At 37.1% G+C, this 23,543-nt stretch overlaps 1 protein-coding gene across 1 annotated transcript in view; it reads right to left on the minus strand.

Annotated features, from left to right (window-relative positions):
* Positions 1-21,089, minus strand: part of LOC123237682 — a 41,277-nt gene extending 20,188 nt beyond the window's left edge. Inside the window, exons 1-4 of the mRNA XM_044664756.1 lie at positions 20,869-21,089; positions 20,528-20,665; positions 12,499-12,620; positions 4,194-4,332 (exon numbers count right to left, since the gene is read on the minus strand). Coding sequence (XP_044520691.1) covers positions 4,194-4,332; positions 12,499-12,620; positions 20,528-20,624 — 358 coding nt within the window. The 5' untranslated portion in view covers positions 20,625-20,665; positions 20,869-21,089. The remainder of the gene's footprint in view (positions 1-4,193; positions 4,333-12,498; positions 12,621-20,527; positions 20,666-20,868) is intronic.
* Positions 21,090-23,543: the final 2,454 nt, after the last annotated feature.

Here is a 23,543-nt window from a genome sequence, read left to right on the forward strand (position 1 = left end):
AGCAAGAAAAACAAAATGCTATAAATATATGCAGTCAGAAAAACAAATTATCTATTTAGATATGTGCCCCACCCCCAAAAAAAGGAAAAAGAGAAAATAGGCTTTAGTCTACATAATTTACATTCTAAGTCCATTAGCTCTCAATCTGGAAATAGTAAATTTCATTATGAGTCCTTTGGAATTGTGGTTAGTTACTGTATCACTCAGAGCTCTAAGTCTTTCAAAGTTGATTATCCTTCCATATCACCATCACTCTTCTTCACCACAAAAAGTGCCTATGTACATTTTTTCTCCATTTGGATCTTTTTGAGGTATAAACCAAATAGTACTACAGAGTAAAAGAGTATGCATGATTTAACAGCTTTCCGGGCAGACTTCTAAATTGCCATCCCGAATAGTCATACTGGTCCACAGTTCTACCAAGTGATTTAATGCCCTTATTTTCTCATTGTTCCTGAAGCATTTGTCATTTTCTTTTTGGTCAGCTTTGCCAAATGGATGGTATAAGGTAGTAGTACTTCAACTATGTTACTTTGTATTTCTCTGATTATCATGAGTTAGAGCATTTTTTCATATGTTTATTGATACCTTATGTTTCTTCCTCTGAAAACTAACTTCATATCCTGTGAATATTTCTCAGTTGGGGAATGACTCTTTTTTTCTGCTTCTAACAAAAGAGGAAATAGAATACTTAAATAATCCCATCTCAGAAAAAGAAATTAGAAAAAATAAGAACAAAATTCACTTGGAAGAATAAAAGATCAAGAATATCAAGAAAACTAATGAAAAAAAAAAATGTGGAGCAGCCTAGCAGTACTAGATCTTAAACTGTACTATAAAGCAATGATCATCAAAACAATCTGCTATTAAGAGATAGAAGGGAAGATCAATGGAATAGACTAGGGGTAAATGAACTCAGCAATTTGTGTTTGATAAACCCAAAGATCCCCAGCTTTTGGGATAAGAACTCACTATTTAACAAAAACTGCTGGGAAAATTGGAAAACAGTATGGGAAAAATTAGGTTTGGACCAGCATCTCCTAATTGATACCAAGATAAGTTCAAAATAGGTAAGAGACTTAAACATAAAGAGTGATATAAACAGATTAGGTGAAATAGAATAGTTTGCCTTTAAGATTTATGGAGAAGAGTTTAAGACCAAGCAAGAGAAAGAGAACATTACAAGATGTAAAATAAATTATTGATTATATTAAATTTAAAAGGTTTTATATAAAAGAAAACTAATGCAACCAAGTATTAGAAGGGAAGCAACGAACTGGAAAAAAAGTTTTTATAACAAATTTCTCTGATAAAGGTCTAATTTCTCAAACATATAAAGAACGAAGTCAAATTTATAAGAAACCAAGCCATTCCCCAACTGAAAAATGTCAAATGATATGACTAGGCAGTTTTCAGAGGAAGAGATCAAAGCTATCAATAATCATATTTTAAAATGTTCTAAATCCCTCTTAGAGAAATGCAAAAACAACTCTGAGGTTCTACCTTACATCTAATAGATGGGCCAATATGCTAGTAAAGGAAAATAATATATATTGGAGGGGATGTTGCAAAATAGGTACACTAATGCATTGTTGGTGGAGTTGTGAATTGATACAACAATTCTAGAAGACAATTTCGTATTATGCCCAAAGGGCTTTAAAAAAATGTATGCCCTTTGATCCAGCAATACCACTACTAGGTTTGTATCCCAAAGAGATAAAAAAAAATGAGAAAGGATCTGTTTATACAAATATATTTTTAGCTGTGCTTTTTGTGGTGTCAAAAAATTGGAAAATTAAGAGATGTCCCTCGACTGCGGAATGGCTGAACAAATTGTAGAATATGATGGCGATCGATTATTATTATGCTATTAAGGAATGATAAATGGGATTATTTCTTTAAGAACTGGAAAAGCCTACATGACTGATTCAGTGTGAAATGAGCAGAACCAGGAGAACATTATAAACAGTAACTGAAACACCGTGGGATGATCAAATGTAGACTTTGCTACTAACAACAAAACAATGATCCAGGACAATTCTCAGGGACTTATGAAAAGGAATGCTATCCACATCTAGAGAAAGAACTGTTGGAGTAGAAAATAAAGAAGAAAATGTATGCTTTATCTCGTTTATTTGGGTATATGATTTGGGGTTTTGGCCTTATAAGATTACTCTCTTATAAAAATGGAAATTATGGAAATAAGTTTTGAGTAAAAATACTTGTATAACTCAGTGGAATTACTTGTGAACTCTAGGAAGAGGGAGGGAGACAAAACAAATCACGTAACTTTGGAAAACGTGTAAATTTGTCACTGTAATAAAATAAAAAAGAAAATTTAATTAAAAAATAAGAATTTTGCATCAATATATATTAGGGATTTTTTTTAAATTTTCTTTCTGCTTTGACTGTAATTGGTTGAGGAATCACGACCATATTTGTGTCATAACAGGAATTTGGGAGAAATCATTTTTCACATTTTTTCAACATTTTATGTAGAATAAATGTTTGATAAAGTTTATTTGTAAATGCATCTTGTTCTGGTTTTTTTTTACTTTGGGATTTCACTTATGTTATTCAAGTTTTCTATTTCCTGTTTTGTCTATTTCTTATAAACAATATATGGTTGGATTCTGATTTCTAATAAATCCTGCTATCCTCTTCCATTTTATGGGCGAGTTCATCACATTCACAGCTGTTATTATGCATATTCCTCTACCCTATTCTCTTATTCTTTTCCTTCTTTTTTTCCCCTGCCTCCACTCTATTGCTTCTGCCTAATGCCTTCTTTAATCTATCCTCTCTTACTTTTCTCCTATCCCTTAACCACGTTTTGTCATATTTTCTTGCTGGTAAAGATATTTTTCTTTACCCAATTGTGTACATGTATATGCTTTCCTCTTTTCACTAGTTCAGATGAGAGTGAGGTTCAAGTGTCATTTACTCCCATGAATGACCTCCTCCTTGATTATGAACTTTTATTTTTAAACCCTTACCTTCTGTCTCAGAGTCAATACTGTGTCTTGGTTCCAAGGCAGAAGAGTGGTAATGTCTGAACTTTTTATACAACACATGTATGTGAGATAATTTCTAGCAATCTTCTCTCTTTCCCTCTCTCCCAGGATATTCCTCTTTTCTATCATTTTCATTCTTCTTTTGAGATCATCAAAACACAACACTGTCTCTCCCTCCCTTTGTGACCAATCATGAGCCCTGAGCAAATGTATAACAATAAGTGATAGAATAACTAACCCTTGCATAGTGCCAAGTATTCTATTAAGCTCTACAATTATCTCATTTCATTCGTAAATAATCCTAGGAGAGAGGTGCTATTATCATCACAACTTTACAGATGAGGATGAGGCAAACAAGAGTTACATGACTTGCCCATGATCACATAGTTAGTATATGTTTGAGGCCAGATTGGAAATCATATTTTCTTAACTTCAGGTCTGAATATGAACTCAAGTCTTCTTTATCTCAGGTCTAGTACTTCCAAAATATATCAACACCTCTATAATAATATGAAAAGTTTAATCTTATTGAGTCCCTTACTATTGCTTGCTTATGTTTATCTTTTTTTTTTAATTTTTTTTTTAAACCCTTAACTTCTGTGTATTGACTTATAGGTAGAAGATTGGTAAGGGTAGGCAATGGGGGTCAAGTGACTTGCCCAGGGTCACACAGCTGGTAAGTGGTCTGAGGCCGGATTTGAACCTAGGACCTCCTGTCTCTAGGCCTGGCTCTCAATCCACTGAGCTACCCAGCTGCCCCCCCATTTATCTTTAATGCTTCTCTTAACTCCTTTGTTTGTCAAATTTTCTTCGCAGTTCTAGTTTTTCACCAGGAGTACTTCGAAGTCTTTTATTTTGTTAAAAACCCATTTTCTCCCTTACTGAATTATACTCCATTTTGCTGATCAGCTTATTTTTGGTTATAACCCTGACCTTTTACTTTTGGAATATTTATGTTGCTCTCATTGTGTTCTCCTCTCTCCGTTTTAAATTCAACTTAAGCAATGCTTGAAAACAGAAGCTTTATGCTGAAAAATGCAGTTATTTCTTTAAAAAAAAAAAAAAGTAAAATGGACCAGCTGCACACACACACACACACACACACACACACACACACACACACAGAAAAATGAGTATGCATCACAGCAATACAGTTTATGTATTTCAGTGTCTACCTACCTAAAGGTGCAGTCTGGTGTGACCCGCACACCATGCAATAGTTTCTACTCATTCTTCCTTTCTCGCACAATGAATCAATAAAGTCATCATCATAAAGGAAAGCATCAATGTGAATTATGGGCTCTGATTGCTGCTTTATCTGAAGTGATTAAAAAAAAAGCACAAAGATATATTTATATTTTAATTGCAAAACAAAGAAATCTATTTTTTGAAAAATGAGATCAACTTATTTATGTTTATAGCTATTTTCTCTGACCATTTTCTTTCTAAATTAAATTACCAAGCAACTTAAAAAAAAAACAACTTCTGTCTTAGAATCAATAATAAGTATCAGTTACAAGGCAGAAGAGGAGTAAGAAGTAGGCAGCTGGGGTTAAATGACTTGCCCAGAGTACCTGGCTAGGAAGTATCTGAGGCCAGATTTGAACATAAGACCTCCCATCCCCAGGCCTGGCTCTCTATCCACTAAGCCACCTAACTGCTTCTGCCTTGCAACTTTTTACTTTGATGTATAACAAAAATCTAGCAAATTTAGTAATATTTAAAAGTATTGGGGCAGCTAGGTGACACAGTGGATAAAGTGCTGGGTCTGGAGTCAGGGTTCAAATCCAACTTAACTTACTTGTTGTGTGACCCTGGATAAATCTCTTAACTTCTATTTGTCTCAGTTTCTTCATCTTTAAAATGGGGACAATAATAGCTCCTGTCTCTCAGGATTATTACAAGGGCTAAATGAGATAATAAGTGTAAAGTGCTTAGTACAGTACCTGGCATATAATAATGAGATTAATAAATACTTGTTTCCTTCTTTACTTTCCTTAAAAGGAAAATTCACCTATTATTAAAATTGTAAGATTTAAAATTAGGTTTTTGACTCAATATGAAAATTATAAAAGTGAGATTGTGGGCGCTGTTTATAAAAATAATTAATTTCTTAAGAAAAAAATCTATTAGTAGCTCTTAATAATTTAATATAATATAAATACAGCAAAAGAGATACATGTAAGAGGGAAGTAGAAAATACTTCCTAGTTAAATACTCTGTAATTGCTAATCCAAAGAAATTCAGCTCAACTCCAACAAAAGCTCCTTCAGGTCCCAATCTCCACATGGAAGTCCGTTAATTTCTTGAATATGGGTTTCACCAGTGTAAGCCTCTTCCTTCAGTTCCAGTCATCCACCCAGAAAGTCTCCAGTGCAGAATCATGCAGAATCCTCCTTACCCAGGAGAGTCTCCTCCTTGAAGAGCCAAGGAATGAATGAAATTTTTTTGGTCTCATCTTTTAGTCCTTTTTCCACATCACTTCTTGTCTCTCTCCCACTTCACAGGAACCAATTACAGCCTTCGAAATTGCCTACCACTGCCTGAGCAGTGTTTATGGGATCTACCTCTGTCCTCTGAGGATATGAACTCTTATCGAAAGGATTCACAAGTTCCTGACTGATGGAGTTTAAAAGGAGGGATACTCTGAAGTACTTGATTAATATAAAGAAATTTCCATTGACAATCTCCCCTGTGATTCTATTGGGAGATGAGTATGTTGAAATCTCCCCAATTTACATGCCTAGTCTACCCAATGAATCATTTCGCTTAACTAGTTTATATCTCTAAAGATTTTCTAGCCAGAGGTGCATACGATATTGCACCTTCTAAGAAGTTACAATAGTTGGAGAATAGGGAAATAAAAGAGAGAAAGAACAAAACCAATGATTGGTAGGCACACTGACAAAAAGCCAATTGGGGGACAATACCCTTTGGCATAAGAGTTTACATTCAAAATAAATGTGTTCAACCCCCTTCAATTCAATTAATTATATCCAAAGTTCATTCTGGATCTTTGATGCAGTGTGTGGTTTCTACAGGCTTCGTTATGGTACTTTCTCCAAATAGTTCACTTTCTTGATTCAAGGAGTTAGCAAACTTCTTTTCCTGAAATTTCTCCCAAAATTTTTTAAATCTTGGATTTTACAAAAATTATACAATCCCCCAAGGAGGGTGTTGACCAACACCCGGATCAACTCAGGATACATGTTTGAGTTATGGGGTATATGAATCAATTGTCCAAGGAAAAAACAAAACATAAAAAAATCCAAATAGATGAGAAAAATTAAATTTTGGGGAGAAAAAATATATCAAAATCTAGGTACATAAAATTTCTGATTAAGCAAGAATAAACCCATAACAGGTCCTTGTATTAGGGTCCAATTAAAGTGATTTATGTCCCACAAGCCTGTAGGACAATTGTAAAAATATAACACTTACTCATTAGTAGCCAGGAATACAGAAAATTGCCATACTATAAGAGAGGAAGAAGGGACAAGATTTTGAAGTAAAAGGGAAGTATGTTATTCCCTGGTCTGATTTTATCTTCAATCTTAGGGATAGGGGAGCCAAAATTGCAGCCAAACTTAGGTACTTGTCAGAAAATCTGGTGGGGGAATCCACCATCTAATTTTGTGGTTAAACAGCAGCTTCCTAGAACCTCAAAAACAAGTCCTTTGTCTTGACACAGATCTTATCAATCCCACAAGGACTGTTGGTCTCCTTGACCTTGTGTTTTTTGGCAAAGTACAATGGTTCTTTTGTGATCCCTTCTTCTGAAATCAGATACAATTATTAGTCAAGGTCCAATAATTAATGGCAGGTTTCTATAGTCTAAAGCTTTTGGTATGCATTGATATCAGGGCTAATAAAATCAAATATCCTATTACAAATAAAAAACCGTTAATAAAATTAAAAAAAAAATAAAAAATTCAAAGTTCACATTCCATGACAATGTGTCAGCCAAAACAGTGTCCCACCTGTCTATGGACTTTTATGATGGCATTATCTCCGGTCCAATCATAGAAGGAGTACAAATATTTTTAAAATTGCATTACAGGAGCTTCTTCATTTGTGGGAGGGGAATAGACTGAAATGGATAATCATCAATAATGAAATGGAGTCTGAAAAGAGTTAAAATTCACCTCCAGACTCTTTGAGGTTCCTTCCCCTCCTGAGTACCATCATTCATTTAGATTTTTTTGGTGACGTCTCTGGGGTACCCCCTGAGGGGGATTTCTGTCCTGAGTATAGACAAAACCCATTTTGGGTGTTTTATTGTGGGTTATGATTTGCCTCATTTGGATTATTATTTCTATAATTGTTTCTATTATTTCTAAAATTTATATTATTGAATACTTGATTCTACTTTCTACAACTTAACATTACATGATCCCTTTTTCCACATAAGTGACATATTAGTGTTTGATTTGTGGATTCTTGCGAAGGGGCTATGGCCACTGTTTGATTTGCATTTTCTTTTCTAATTTCCTCCTTTAAAATTTTTATTTCTTTCCTTAATGCTTCTAAAAAGTCACTATTGTCTTCATCTTTTTTTTCATGGCCATTAAAGACATAAACTTCTACTCTCCTTAATTCTTCTAGATCCATATTAGCTCAGTTTGGGCAGTTGGTCTTAAAATAATCTTTGACCATTTTATAACAGTTTTCTACAAACTCTCTTCTTATCTGCCTGACATCCCTTTCTCTGGAAAGATCCAAGTCTATATATCTAATTCCCAGCTCAATAAATCTATCCATAAATTAGGAGGGGTTTTCATCCTACATTTGTTTAAGGTTTTTGAATTTTGTCCATCTATGAGGCCTATCAGAACGAACTCTTATTGCTGTTAGTAATGCCTCTCTAGCCTTGCATAGTCTTGCTCATTGTTGGAGTTCAATCTTGGGTCTTCCCAGGGCCAATGAATTGCAATTTTATTTTTCTTTCTTTCCCTTAAAAAAGCTTGAATCAAATTTTCCATGTCAATCCAATGTAGAATCCACCTCTTGTCCTCTGAGGGTGTGAACTCTTAACAAAAAGATTCATAAGTTCCTAACTGACTGAGGTTAAAAGGGTGTGAATTCTTATCAAAAGGATTCACAAGTTCCTGATTGAGTAAAAAGGGTGGGGCACTCCAAGGTACTTGATTAAGATAAAGAAATTCCCTTTCACAAAATAGTATTATAGAGTCTATAATCATCTGTTCCTTATCAATACTGGGTAACTGATACAGTAGAAAAGTACTTTTCTCAACTCATACAAGAGTATATATTATGATTAAAGACTATTTAAAGGATATAAATTTAATACTAAAATTAGTGCTAAATGCTTTCATGCTGCTTTAAAAAATTATCCACTAGTTTGCTCCCTTCAAAGGCCAATCTGAATGAATATTGAGAAAATGCACAAAATAATTATTGGTATTGAAGATGGCGGCAGAGTAAGGAGCAGCTGCTCGATCTCTCCTAACCGATGCACACAAAACTCCTCAAGGGGACATAAAAACGAACCCAAACGATCAAAGGAACACCATAACGGGGTGCAGCATTGAAGGTACGCAGAATCGGGGCATTTTCACGCTATAAAGAGGTGAAACAGCTCTCACTAAAACCCGAGAGGAAGAAGCTACTCCACCCCACACACACACACATTGCACAGTGCCAAGGCCAATGCACAAGAGTGAAAGCAGGATTGGGGCAACCAGTAAACCACTAGCAGCCCCAGGGCTTGTACCTGTGAGCTGCCAGATATGGGACCCCAAGAGGCTGGGGGGAACGCATGGACTTTCCTCTGCAGCGCTGCCCCGGTGTAAATCTCTAAAGCAGGGAATTTCCCCAGCATCTTGTGTGGGTGAAAGTGCTGCCCCGGGTGTGAATGAAAAGCCCTAAAGCAGGGACTTTCCGGAGCCTATGTGCAGGTGAAGGCAGGGCCCTGGGAGTGAATTGAGATCTCCAGGGCAGGATAGGACATCGAGTGAGGACCCGGTGCAGACGGGAGCCCAGCTGTGGAAGCAGCCCCCGAGACTGCTGAAGGAGCCTCGGGCAGAGGGGCAGACCAGGGACTACCGGGAGGCCTGACCCCAGGACAAGAAGACCGGAGCCATCGGGAGCTTAGAGGGGGCAGGCAGACCCTGACTGTGAAGACAAAGCTGAAAAGGGATGGGGCTAACAATGGCAACACAGAAGAAAAAGATTAGTAAGAAAAATGCTGGAACACTTGACAACTTTTACACAGAGAAAATCCGGACCACAGAGGAGGACAAACAAATAACCAAACCTTCCCCCCCAAAAAATGAAAGCTGGTCACAAGATATTGAAGAGTGCAAACATGAGATGTTGAGGAAGATGGAAGAAATCTGGCAAGAAAATAACAGTTTAAAAGGCAGAATTTCGCAATTGGAAAGTGAGGCAAGTCAACTGAAGACCAGAAAAGACCAGACTCAAAAGGAAAACCAAAAGATTATAGCCGAAAACCAAAAGATTATAGCTGAAAAACAGTCCTTAAAGGCTAGAATCGAACAATCAGAAACCAATGATCTCTCAAGACAACAAGAACAAATAAAACAAAGTCAAAAGACTGATAAAATAGAAGGAAACATGAAATATCTCAATGAGAGAGTGACAGACCAAGAAAACCAGTCTAGAAGAGACAATTTGAGAATCATTGGTCTTCCAGAAAAGGCAGAAATTAATAGAAACCTGGACTCCATACTTAAAGAAATTATTCAGCAAAATTGCCCTGAAGTTCTACAACATGAGGGCAATATAGACATTGAAAGGATCCATAGAACATCCTCTTCACTCGATCCAGATAAGACAACATCCAGAAATATAATTGCCAAATTAAAGAGCTTTCAAGTAAAAGAAAAAATCTTACAAGAAGCCAGAAAGAGACAATTCAAATATCAAGGAGCACCAATAAGAATCACACAGGATCTGGCAGCCTCCACGCTAAAAGACCGCAAGGCTTGGAACACAATATTCAGAAAGGCAAGAGAGCTGGGCCTTCAGCCACGGATCAACTACCCATCGAAACTGACTATATACTTCCAGGGGAAAGTATGGGCATTCAACAAAATTGAAGATTTCCAAGTTTTTGCACAAAAGAGACCAGGACTAAATGGAAAGTTTGATACCCAACCACAAAAACCAAGAGAAACATGAAAAGGTAAATAAGAAACAGAGGGAAAAGAAAGAAAGCTCATAATTTTTTTTTTAAATTGACTCTTTAAGGGCTTAAAAAAGATCTAATTATCTGTATTACTAGGTGGAGAAATGCTATGTATAATTCTCTGTAGTGAACTCTATTCACTATTATAATATTCACTATTATAGTAACCAGAAGAATAATTCATAGGGAGAGGACAGGATACTGAATGGTCTAAGATGACATGGGGGGGGTGGGAAAGAGGGGGGAACAGTAGGGAACACCAAGAAAAATCTGAGTAAATAAGAAAAACAGGATATTCTATTACACACAAAGAGGGCATGGGAAGGGGAGGGGATAAATACTATCACAAGAAGGAGAGGAAGAGAGCATTAAGAGGTAATAATCAAACCTTACTCTCAGTATAATCAACCGGGAGAGGGAAGAGTGACTTTATTATCCATTTGGATAAAAAACTTTATCTAACCCTACTGAGAAAGTCAGAAGGGATAAACCAAAGGGAGCAGGGGAGTGGGGAGGTCAAAAAAGGGAGGGGAGAAGAAGAGGGAGGGAATTCATTAGGCCTTTAAAAAACAAAAAGAGGGGAATAACAAGGGAGGGGGAAGAAAGGGAAGTCAATCAAGGGAGGGGATAAGGGATACTGGCTCAAAGTAAACCACTGGTTTAAAAAAAAGAAAATAGTGTAAGAAGAAGGGGTGGGTCTAAGGGAGGATACAAAAATGTCAGTGAATGCACAACTGATAATTTTAACTCTGAATGTGAATGGGATGAACTCACTCATAAAAGGGAAGCAAATAGCAGAGTGGATCAGAAACCAAAATCCTATCATATGTTGTCTACAAGAAACACATATGAGGCGGGTAGACACATACAAGTTTAAGGTTAAGGGCTTAAGTAAAATCTTTTGGGCGTCAAATGAGAAAAAGAAGGCAGGAGTGGCTATTATTATCTCTGACAAAGCCAAAGTAAAAATAGATATGATTAAAAAAGACAAGGAAGGTCATTACATCCTGATTAAAGGCAGTATAAACAATGAAAAAAATAATTATTGGTATTGCCTTTTTTACTCTTTAATTGCTTCTCAATTATCTTGTATGTAGCTTATTTGTTCGTATTTGCTTGTTTGTTGCTCCCTACTCCCACTCCTCACCCCCCACCCCATTAGATTGTAAGTTCCTTGAGGGAAGGAGTTTATCTTTTGCTTCTTTTTGTATCCTCCAGTACAGACTGGTAAGAGTTTTGTCCTTTAGCCCCTGACATATTAAGAGATGACTGAAGGCTAATAACAAGTACCAAGCTACAGGTCTTGCTGCTACTATACCTTCGGATCTGACTCCCATTTCTGGTCCATAGCATCTACTATCTGCTACCTGGAACAAGATTACCTCTCTCTGCTATCTGCTTCTTTTAATACAACTCCCTCATTCCTGGAGCTTTCCACACATGATTGCTCCCTGCCAATCACTATGTAGCAACTATAAGAGAAAATCTGAAGAGACATATCATATAATCCTGATTTCCAATATGTGGTTTACTTGTCCTTCTATGTCAAAATTCTGGCAGTAGCTAATTATGAGCTTAAATCTTGGCCCTGAAAGTTATTAGCTATGTGACCATGGTCAATTCACTCGAATTTTATAAGTCAGTTTTATCATTGGTAAAATGGGAATACTTGCGTTACCAACCTCGTAGGTATATTCTGAGGAAAGTGCTTTGTAAATCATATATCCCAAACCTGAAGGACCTGGGATTTTAACAATTCTTAGTAGTTATATTCTGCAAAGGTCAAGTGGGAAGAAGTTATTACAGCTGATGATTAAGAGAACACTCGTAATTTTGATGAGAACAGTTTCAGTTGAATGATGAAGTTGGAAGTCAGGATTTAGTAGAGAGAGGGAGAGAACAAGAAGTGGTAGCATTGGGTGAAGAAGGCTTTTCAAGAAGTTTGGCTGACAAAGGAGAGTACAGGGTAATAGATGGCATGGATAGGGGCATCTAAGTGAGGAAATTCTAGGATGGAGGATATTTGGATATGCTTATATGTAGCAGGGAAGGAACCCAGAGAAATGAAGAGAATGGAGAAACTGGGTTTAAAATACCTGGACAAATCAGTTAAACTTTTTGAGTCTTATCTTCCTGTTCTGTAAAATGAAGAGTTTAGGATCAGATGACCTTCAAGGTCCCTTCCAGTTCTATGTATGAAAATAGGAACCACACACATTTTGCTCTTAAGCATATAACTTTCATTTAACCAATCCCATTGCTTTTAATTTAACTAGAATCCTTAAGTAGCAATTGAAATAAACAAAAATTTACTTTCTGAATGGCTACTTGCTCCGAGGAAAGCATGGTTTCTAGGGGTAAGCAATTCCGAAGATCTTCTGCAATGTTTTTCAATATAATGTCATTATTATCGTGAATGAATTCATCAAAATCTCCTAAAAAAGAAGTAGAAATATTACTTTTAATTTACAGGCATATCTGAATTAATAGTTACAGAGTCCTATATCTTTCATCTGAAATTAATGCCACCTCTAGATTTTTTTACTTCAGTTTTTCCAACTTGCAGTATTAAAGAAAAGAGTTAAGTCTAAAACCACTTAAAATGCTTGGTCAAAATCCTAACTTATGGGGCAGCTGGGTAGCTCAGTGGATTGAGAGCCAGGCCTAGAGACAGGAGGTCCTAGGTTCAAATCCGGCCTCAGACACTTCCCAGCTGTGTGACCCTGGGCAAGTCACTTGACCCCCATTGCCTACCCTTACCAATCTTCCACCTATAAGTCAATACACAGAAGTTAAGGGTTTAAAAAATTTAAAAAAAAAATCCTAACTTATTCTCTTACTCAAAAAACATAAAACATACATAATTCTATTGGCCCCATCATAGTTAGGCTAATTTAGTTTACTGAATTAAAACATCAAAGTACCATAGGTACTCTGAATGTGGTATTTTCATTACTTTGTTTCTGGTAAGAATTAGACCCTCATTAGATAGAGAGGAAATAGAACTTATGGACATGTGATAAGATTTCTTTGAATTAGGCTTTAGAGCTTAAGAGCAATCAAAAAGTAGAACTGATAAATGGTTAAGAACTCCCTATCAATCTAGATGATGTTTTCTCTGGGTTTAAAGGTGAAAATTACTTGGCATATGCAACTAAAAGTTTGAATGATTTAATGAAGATATTTAAGAAAAGACATATAAGAATTCACATCTCATCAGCCAGTTACACTCTATTCCAGTCTTCCAAATATAGTAGTATATAACAGGCTCATTCAACCAGAATTCTCCACCATGTAGGACAACAGTGATGGATGAATAACCCAATTCCCTTTTATTGTCTGTCTACTTTTATTAGTTGCATGGAGAAAGAGGTATCCAGAATATTTATCTTAGTGGTTAATGGCTATTCTGCATGAGGTCCATTGCTCAGCCTGCATACTTCCACTTACATTAGTTTAGTATTTGCCAAATTAAACTCTCTCTCTAGACCAGTGATGGCAAACCTATGGCATGGGTGTCAAAGATGACACATAGAGCATTCTCTGTGGTCACTCAGCCACCCTCCCTCCATACCCCCCATCCCCAGAGTTTGTTACTAGAAAAGCAGAGGGACTCAGGCAGAACTGCTTTCTTCCCCCTCTCCACTGTGTCTGATGACATTTTTTCATATCACCTGCCCCTCTGCCCAGCAATGGAAGCCCACAGGGTAAGGTGAGTGGCTCACAAGCAGTAGAGCTGGAGGGAAGCAGAGTGCTTGAACCACTCCCCTCCCCCTCTCTACACTCACTGAGGACATTCCTCACCAGCTCTTCTGGCCAGCAGCCCAATGAGAGTGATTTCTCCCTTTTTGGTGTGGGGTGGGGTGTGGCATACCCAGCATGTGGAGGGGAGGGGTATGGCACTCTATCTCTAAAAAGTTCACCATGACTGCTCTAGGCCAATGAAATAGGTTCTTCCCCTCTTTGTTTCAGATAGCCAAATGGAGATAAATGGATACATATGTAAATAAACAAGTTTTCCTATTGCCAACTAGTAGAAAGTGAGCTCTAGATAAAACAGAGAAGCAATATAACCCAAACAGGAATGAGTATCAGTAAATCAGTAAATCTGCTCCCAGCCAGAGAACATTATTTTCCCCTTCAGTGTAGCATTCAAACTTTTAGTCAGGTTACAGATGCCATCAGATTATCAACTCTAATTTGAGTCATATGTACATCCTTAAAGATTGTCATAGACTAAAATAATGAGGTAAACAAGGCAGTCTTGAGTTGTGATCCTGGAGTTAGGAAGAGTTAAGTTTAAATCCCACTGAAGCTATTTAGTAACTATAATCTCATAGGGTGGTTATGAGGCTTAAACAAGCATTATTTATTTATTTTATATTAACACATTATTTATTAAATAAAGATATTAAATATAATATTTAAATTATATTTATATAATGTAATAAATATGTTAAATACAAATAAAATAAATATATTCTTTATTAAATAAATAAAAATATGTAAGGTAAACTCTATAAAAATACGAACTATTATTATTTGGTATAATAACCTTTCTAACAATTTTGTTATTATGCTGCATAATTTACCCAGATATTATATTTAGAAGTAGTTCAAATTAGTTTAAAATGCAAACTATATATATATGTATATATATACATACATACATACATATATGTATATGTATACTTATCATTATATACAGTTTGATGAGCCAAATACAGTCAGCAAAAATAATAGCTGGCATTTATAGAGCACTTTTTAAGTTTGAGAAGTGTTTTATGCTACTCTGTCTTCCCCCACCACAAGTTGGTTGAGAGTCTGAGAACATGAAGTGCCCTGTAGGTGAGATTTTAGCTATGGCTGGCTTGAAGTAAGCCAAAGAGTTCAGGAAATAGAGATAAGGAGAAAGAGCTTTCCAAGCTAAAGAACAACCACTAAAAATATCCTGAGTAAGGAAAGGGAGTGTCTTGTTTGAAGAATAGGAAAAAGATGTGACACTGGATCACTGAATACATAGGGGGTGGAAAGGTAGGGTAGAAAGCATAGGAACACCAGAAAAGTAGAAGTGGCAGTTATGAAGGTTTTGAATGACAGAGGTTTTTCTATTTAATCCTAGAAGTGACAGGGAGCCACTGAAATCTGAAGAGGAGTGTAACATGGTAAGACCTTTACTTTATAACATCACTGACAGCTAAGTGAAGGATGGACTGAAGTAGGGAAGGACTTGTGGGTGGCAGAAGAACCAGAAACCTATTGCAATAGTCCAGGGATGAGGTGATGGCAATATCAGAGGAAAGATGGGAGTCATATGTGAGAGATGTTGCAAAAGTATGGGGGAAGGAAAGTGAGGAATTTAAGACAATGCCTAGGTTGTGAACCTTGGTGCCTGGCGTTTAGCCAGTGGTGCCTTCAAAAGTAATAGGGAATTTTGGAAGGAAAGATAACAAGTTCAGTTTGGGACATAATGAGTAAAGGTATCTATTGGAGATATGAGACTAAAAGTAAGCAGAGAGAGTAAATAGGTTTGAGAATCATCAGCATAGAGATGATAACTAAATTTATGGAAGCTGATATGATCATCAAGTGAAATAGTATAAAGGGAGAAAAGGGTCTAACAATTGCCCTGTGAGACACCCAGGGGTGGTTGTGGTGACCTGGATGAATATCTAGTAAGGAGTCTAAGAAGGAACAGTCAGACAGGGAGAAGGAGAATAAGACATGAAAACTAGAGTGTCCAAGGTGATTTTCATAGTCAAAAACTACAGAGTAGGTAGAACACCAGGCCCGAGTACCTGAGTTCAAATCTGAACTCATTTCCTAGCTGTGTCAAGTCATTTGGCACCTAGGCAAGTCACTTAATGCCAACTGCCTGACCCTTACTGAACTTCTCTCCTAGAATCAATACAGATTCTAAGAGAGAATGTAAAGGTTTGGGTTTTTTTTTTTTAAAGCAAGAGGTCAAGAAAGATGAGGATTGAGAAAAGAGCATTAAATTTGGCAATTAAGAGATTTTTAGTTTTTGTCTAGTAGATATGTTTTCAATAAATGATACATACAAGATACTGAAAGTTAAAGAGGGGAAATGAAGTAGATGGCCTTCTCAAGGAGTTGAAGTCATAAAAATCAGATAAAAACCTCTTTTGACAGTCAAAGTCCTTCATAACCTGCTCTCTCTTTGCCCATAAGCTCCCTTACATACATACATACACACACACACACACACACACACACTCAGATCCAGTAATATTGGCATTAGCTTGCTTGTTGCTGTTCCTCATATAAGACACTCCATCTCCTCTGTCCTAGTAATTTTCTCAGGTTGTCCCCCCTGCATGGAATGCTTTTTCTCTTCATCTCCAGGTTTTCTTCAAGTCTCAACTAAAATCCCACCTTCTACAAAAAGCCTGTTTTTTCTTTGTGATTATTTCCTGTTTATCTTGTTTACAGCTTGTTGTGAGGCAGGGAGTGTACTGGATATAGCACTAGGCCTGGAGTCAGAAAGTCCAACTTAAAACATTGCCTCAGAAACTAGTTATTTGACCCTGGCCAAGTCATTTAACACATCTGTCTCAGTTTCATCATCTGTAAAATGAGGACAATAGCACCTATCCTCCAGGGTTGTTGTGAGGATCAAATGAGATAATATTTGTAAAGGGTTTAGCATAGTTCCTGTCACATAAGTGCCATATAAATTTTTTATTATTATACATAGGTGTTTGCATATTGTCTTCCCTATTAGATTGTGAGCTCCTCCAGCCCAGAAACTATTTTTTTTTGTCTTTCTTTGCACTGGTAGTACTTAGTAGATGGCCTAGCACACTGCCAGGTCCAAAGAAGGCTGTTAAAAATGTTTATTGACTCACAAAAGGAGAGAACAGGAAGATAGTGGGGGATTGATGGATCAACTAAGGATTTTCTGAGAATGAAAGAGACAAAAGCATATTTGTAAATAGCAAGGAAGGAATCAGTAGACAGGGAACAATTGAAAATGAGAGGAAGGATGAGTGAGGAGGGAATCTGCTAGAGAAGATGGAATGGAATGAGATCAGTTGTTGAAAACTTATTTCCTTGCTTAAACTGAATTTATTTACCTTTTGATATTTCTAGTTGTGAATAAAAATTCATGTCAATAAGCATTAAGTGCTTACACAAGTATAAGGCATTATAAGGTGGGAAAACAAATAATGCAAATCAAATATTCTGTTCTGCTTTTTTTTGGTAGAAATGACTCCAACACTTTTCTTTTGTTGAAGAACAAACTTTTATGAATATGGCTAGCCTCAGCTTTATAGTATATTATTTTGGGGGATGTATCCCTTTTATGTTTTCTGGATTAATCTTATTCACCTCTGAATTTTTACAAATGAATTGTGTTATTTGAAATTACTATCCTTTTTAGTTTTTCTACTTATAAAATTTCAGAATTTTGATCAAATAATACATTTTATCACTACCTGTCTAGGTAGCATGGGAAGTGTGGAAATGCAAACTCTTTGAAGACATTGTTTTCTTCATAATAAGCCTGATAATACCAGCTGGCTCATACTAGATATTAAATGATTGTTGAGATTTCTTAATTTGCTATCTATGGATTCTACTGACTGTTTTTGCTGTTTTCAAAACTTATAGGAACTTTTATATTTATCATGTTTTCCTCAGAGCTATGATTCTTATATTCTGTATTCAAAGTTAACTGCTTTTGCTTACAGTCATGTGCTTTTTCAAAAATTTTTTTATTGCTGCCAATTTTATTTTGACATTTGGAATTTATTTTTTCTCCTAGCCTGCCCTATTTTGAATCTCTGCCATGTGTTTCAAGTTATAGATTAATGTTAATATTGTTTCTGCTTTCAGAACTCTGATTTTTCACTTAATTTCTATTCTAAATTTAAAAATGTGAGAACGGATGATATTGGATATAGCTAAGGGATTGCTGTTACTTTTGAAAGAATTTTTTGTAGTGATGTAGTAAGAAGATACTATGAAAAAGTACTATGAATTACCCAATTTGAAAAGGCAGGATTAGATAAATAATAGGAAGATCATGAAACAAAATGGGTTTTAGTATCCCAATCCTTTATGGCTCACCATTAGGTATTTCACCTTCTTTTCCACAAAGGGGTAAAAGTAAGATTTCTTCTTTCTAAAGACATGCTTATGAGCTTTCTACCCACTTTCTTTGGTTTCTGCTATCCTATAAACTACATGGGGATTACCTTGCCTAAAATTTTATCTCGTTCAACTGTTAGTACGGTGATTTGCAGATTAAGCACATAAAGTCTGTCTTTATACTTATACCTATAAATTTTCACCTTATTAGATTAAAATTCAGTGCTCTAAACTGTCATTTTATCAATTGTCAATTTATCTTCACAATAACTCTGGAAGGTAAGGTGCTATTATTATTCCCATTTTACAATTGAAGAAATAGAGTAACAAAGGTGTTAAGTGACTTACTCAGGGTCACATAGCTAGTAAGTGCCTAAAGCTGGTTTTGAACTCACATCTTCCTAAATACAGGCCACCAACATACAACTTAGATGTCAAATAGTAGATTTATTAAATGCTTTTTCTTCTATCTATCCATTCATCCATCCATCCATCCCATGACAAATTTCTTTTCATATAATTCAATTTCCATTGCAAACACTCTAGTTCTAGCTATCTGTTAATGTATCTTATAATTCTAGGCAAGTCAATTAACCTCTGAGCCTTATATTATTCCTTTTTTTGTTTCTTCTTGAGAGGGTTAAGTTTGAAACCCTTAAGGTGTCTTCCCTTCATTTCGACTAATATAATTGTTTTCTAAGTGATCTTCAACAAGTATTTAGCAACTCTGAGGGGCAAGGTACTATATTATATTATTTAGAGGCTAGGGATTTAAGGGATGTGGGGAGAAACATACACAAGTGATAATAAGGCAGATAAATGCAAAGGCGAGTTTTAAGCTAAATTATATGAAAAATTTGAAGGAGGTTGCTATATTGCCTTCATTTGGAAGGAAGGGAAAGACTTAAATAGTTGGAGTTAAGGATGAAGAGAGGGAATTCATTTTAGGAGAGATAAATGAGGGTTAAGACCAGAATAAAGGATAAAGAATTATGTATGAAAAGGAATGTTATGACTTAAATCTGGAAAAGGTAATTGGAATTAAAGTACAGAAGGTCTTATATTTAAGAACCAGGTGTTATTTTATTTATTCAGCAGGAAAAGGGAAATATACTGCTAAGAAATAGGTGGCATAGAGGAGAGAATTCTGGACTTGAAGCCAGTCAGATCAAAGTTCAAATCCTACTTTGGGTATTACTTTGTGACTCAGGGCTAGTCATTTAACCTCAGGTTTTGTTCAACCTTTCCAAATCTTTGTGGCTCTAGTGTTTTTTTTTTGGCAAAGATACTACAGTAGTTTGCCATTTCCTCCTCTAGCTCTTTTTACAGATAAGGAAACTGAGGCAAACAGGATTAAGTGGTTTGTCTAAGGTCACAAAGCCCCTTAAGTGTCCAAGATCCTACTTTCACTCATGTCTTCTTGACTCCATGCCCAGTGCTCTATTTCTATCACTTAGCTGCCTCTCAGGTTCCTCATATTAAAATGAGGATAACAGAAAACTCTATTGTGCAGGTTTTTCCAGAGAATACAATTAATTAATATATGTTAAGTAATTCCAACCAAACTTTCCAATCCTATCTCAGGGAACTTTTTGAGTTTTACTTGCATACTATCCTATCTTCTACATTAAATTAGATTAATGGTCATTCTATTTTTGGCTCTTCCAAAACTTTCCTGCCTGAATCTTTGGCGTAGAATCTCCCAGAAAGGGAAGTTTTCCTCTCCCCTGCAACTCATGGTCCAACTACGGGACTCACTTTTACACAATCCTTCCTTAAACTCTATTGGTAAAATTAATCTCTTCTACCTTGCCTTCAATTTTTTTTCCCCTTCAGACTAACACTTTGCCAGTACCTCTGGTCCTCAGCACTTATGCTTCTTTTCTTTATACTGATTGTAACCATCCAATTGCATAGAGGTAGATTGCATAAAGTGTTTGCAAAACTGAACACGTACAGACAAAAAGAAAGTGAGGACACAAGGAGTTCTTGGGGCTCATCTAAAATAAGTGTGAAAAACTATAAACTGCATCCAGAATATTTTTCCCCCGAGGTTGAGCTCAGGCCTACAGCTATTAACCGGCCCCAGCCAGTCCAGCCTATCTCCCCTTTAGGAAGGAGGAGGTGCCTCACCAGGCCAGCCAACGGGCGCACTTCATTTGGGTGTCTTCTAGGGGGCAGGACGCTAATAGGCCCTGGTCCCAACTGCCCAAATGGGTTCGCTTACGCGTAGTTCGCATCCAGTCTAGAAGCGCAGCAAGGTCCGTGGTAGACACAGCTCCTAGGAGTTCCAGCACCGCATGCTGCGCCGAGGCTAGATCCATCTCAGGAAACCTCTGCCGGTTCTCCAAGCAAACTGAAGAAACTGCAGTATAGAAGATGGAAGTGCTCGAGAAGGAGTGGCGGGAAAAGGCGGGGGTCTGGAGGATTTCAAACCCTGCCCCTCTCCTCCCCTCCCCCCCGGAACCCCGCCCCCGCAACTAGTAAACGAGGGTTCCCCGAGGCCCCAGTGTCTCCGCCCCCGAGACCTCATCCATTGCCGGCGCCAATGTGTTAGCTCCGGGGTACCTTAACCTGTCCTTTCTTTTTTTTTTCTCAAAGGAGGTTTAAAGAGCGCCTTTTTCGCCTTCTGAAGTCCAGTGAATTCCTTACTGGCCTCTTATTTATTGAGAAAAGAACCGCTGTAACTTTTAGAGCCTGGGAAACAATCCAGATCCCTCCACGGAAGGTAAACAATACAGATCCCCTCCTTGACTCTACCCAGAAGACCGAGAAGGAAGGGAGAGGTGGTATTGCCCCGGCAGCGGAAGTAAATCATTTGCCGGAAGGGGGGGGGTTACAGGGAGTGATGACGTTTCTTCGTTAGCCGGAAGGTTCCTTGGTGGTTGCTGGTGTTCCAGCTGGTCCAAACTGTGTGGGTTCTAGTCGGAGGGGCTGAGGTCTCGTTCCCATATTTGCTGTTAGGAATTCGGGCGCTCATTGTCCCGTATCCGCCCGTTCCTCTCTCCAAGTGTCTCTTCTTCTCTGGTGGAGCGGGGCGACTTCGGAGGCTGTGGCGTTCACTCGCCTGTCCAGGTCAGTGTCCGTTCTTCTCGTCCCTCTGTCCATTGAAGGGAGGCCTGGGGAAACGAAGGGTGCCCGGCATCCCCTAAACTGGGCTTGAATAGAGACGCTATGGAGGATGGAAGTATGGAAGCTGGAACTCGGCATCAATCAGTTCAACCAACAAGCATTTATTACCACGTATCAGGTACTGTGCTAGGCACTGACGATAGAAAGACGAAAATTGAAAGTTGTCCTTAAGGGGTTTAAATTTTCAGAAGGTGAGGGGAAGGGTGAAAACAAGGTATATTGAATATATTTCAACTAAATTAGATATATATTAGAGAAGGAGAACATTTCAGGAGTAGTACACATCCGATATGGGGTCAAACAATTATCAGAGGACTGTGACTGACAGATAAATATGAGGTAAAGGAGGTTGTTAAGGAAGTTTTGGCCAAGGTAGCTAATGATTTGGGATTCTGTTTGTTTCCGTAGAACAATAAGTTGACATTTTCTTCACAGAAACATGGATGATGACTGGCTCTAGGCACCAGACTTTCAGCTCCCTGTCTCATCCAGCCATCCATCTTGGCTATCTTACCTTCTGCTTGCTAATATGCTCCTATCTATCACTTTTTCTCCACCATCCCGGAACAAAACTCCCTTTCCTGGTCATTTCTTCCCTTCCTATGTTGTGATCCCCTGTTAGAATGTAAATTCCTTGATACCAGGGCCTATCACCTTTTTTTTTTTTTTTAAGTCTTTATATTCCTAATGCCTGACACATATTAAATGATTAATAAACTCATTCAGAATTATTCAAAGGAGAATGATAATCATTAAGGTATTCAATAAGCAATAATTTTTTTAGATAATATTTTATTTTTATGTAAAAAATTTTGCAACATTTTTTTTTTAAACTCTTACCTTCCGTCCTGGAATCAATACTGTGTATTGGCTCCAAGGCAGAAGAATGGTAAGGGTAGGCAATGGGGGTCAAGTGACTTGCCCAGGGTCACACAGCTGGGAAGTGTCTGAGGGCAGATTTGAACCTAGGACCTCCTGTCTCTAAGCCTGGCTCTCAATCCACTGAGATACCCAACTGCCCCCATTCTTTTTTTCTTATACTTTTGAGTTCCCAATTCTCTACCTTCTTCTGTCAGTAAGCTGTTATTAAAAACCTATTTGTGTCAAGCTCTGAGGAGATAAAGACAAAAAAAGGTCTTCCTACTCTTGTAAGTTGCTTACATTCAGTAGGCAGAAATGAACTATACTTGGGGAGATTAGGAAGAACTACTGTGGAAAAGACCTCTTGTATTGAAATATAAGATGCAACTTTTACAGTCATGAAGACAGGAAATGGAATATGATGTATGGGGAACAGCTAGTAGGGTAGTTTGTATGTAACATAGGTAGGGCTTATGTGAAATTAGTTGAGAAAGATAGGAAAGAACTCTTGTTTTTTTCAAATTTGTTGTTTATTTTTTACATCACACGCACTTCACTGTATATCCCTCCTCTCTTCAGAAAGCCAGCTCTTTTATTTTATTTTAATTTTTTTATACCCTTACCTTCTGTCTTAGAATTGGTTATTAGGCAGACGAGTGGTAAGAGCTAGACAGCTGGAGTTAAAGTCACTTGCCCAGGGTCATACAATTAGAATGTGTCTGAGGCCAGTTTAAACAACCAGAACCTAATTTCTCTAGGCCTGGTTCTCTATCCACTGAGCCACCTAGCTGCCCCAAACCAGCTCTTTTATAACAATGAACTTTTAAAAGTATTTTTAAAAAAGAAAAGGACAGTTCAGCAAAATGAACCATATACAAAAATCTGACATTATATGTAGGAGGATACATGGTTTCCCATCTCTACAAAGTTTGGTCATTATCATTTCACATCATTTAGCTTTGATTTGTTATTGTGGTCACTTATTTCCAGTTTTCTGTAAAGTGTAACCTATTTTCTATTTTCTTGTTTCTGACTACTTCACATTGCATCCATTCATGTTTTCCCATGCTGCTTTGTCTTACAGTCAATATTTCTTAAAACACAATATTATTCCATTACATCAACATACCACAATTTGTTTAGCAGTTCCCCATTTGCAGGGCTTCTACTTTGTTTCTATTTCTTTTTTACTACAAGAACTGCTGCTTTACTTTGGTATACTTTATGGATGAAACCTTTCTTTTGGTTAT

Source organism: Gracilinanus agilis, chromosome 2 (genome assembly GCF_016433145.1).
Source record: "Gracilinanus agilis isolate LMUSP501 chromosome 2, AgileGrace, whole genome shotgun sequence".
NCBI classification, from domain to species: Eukaryota; Metazoa; Chordata; class Mammalia; order Didelphimorphia; family Didelphidae; genus Gracilinanus; species Gracilinanus agilis.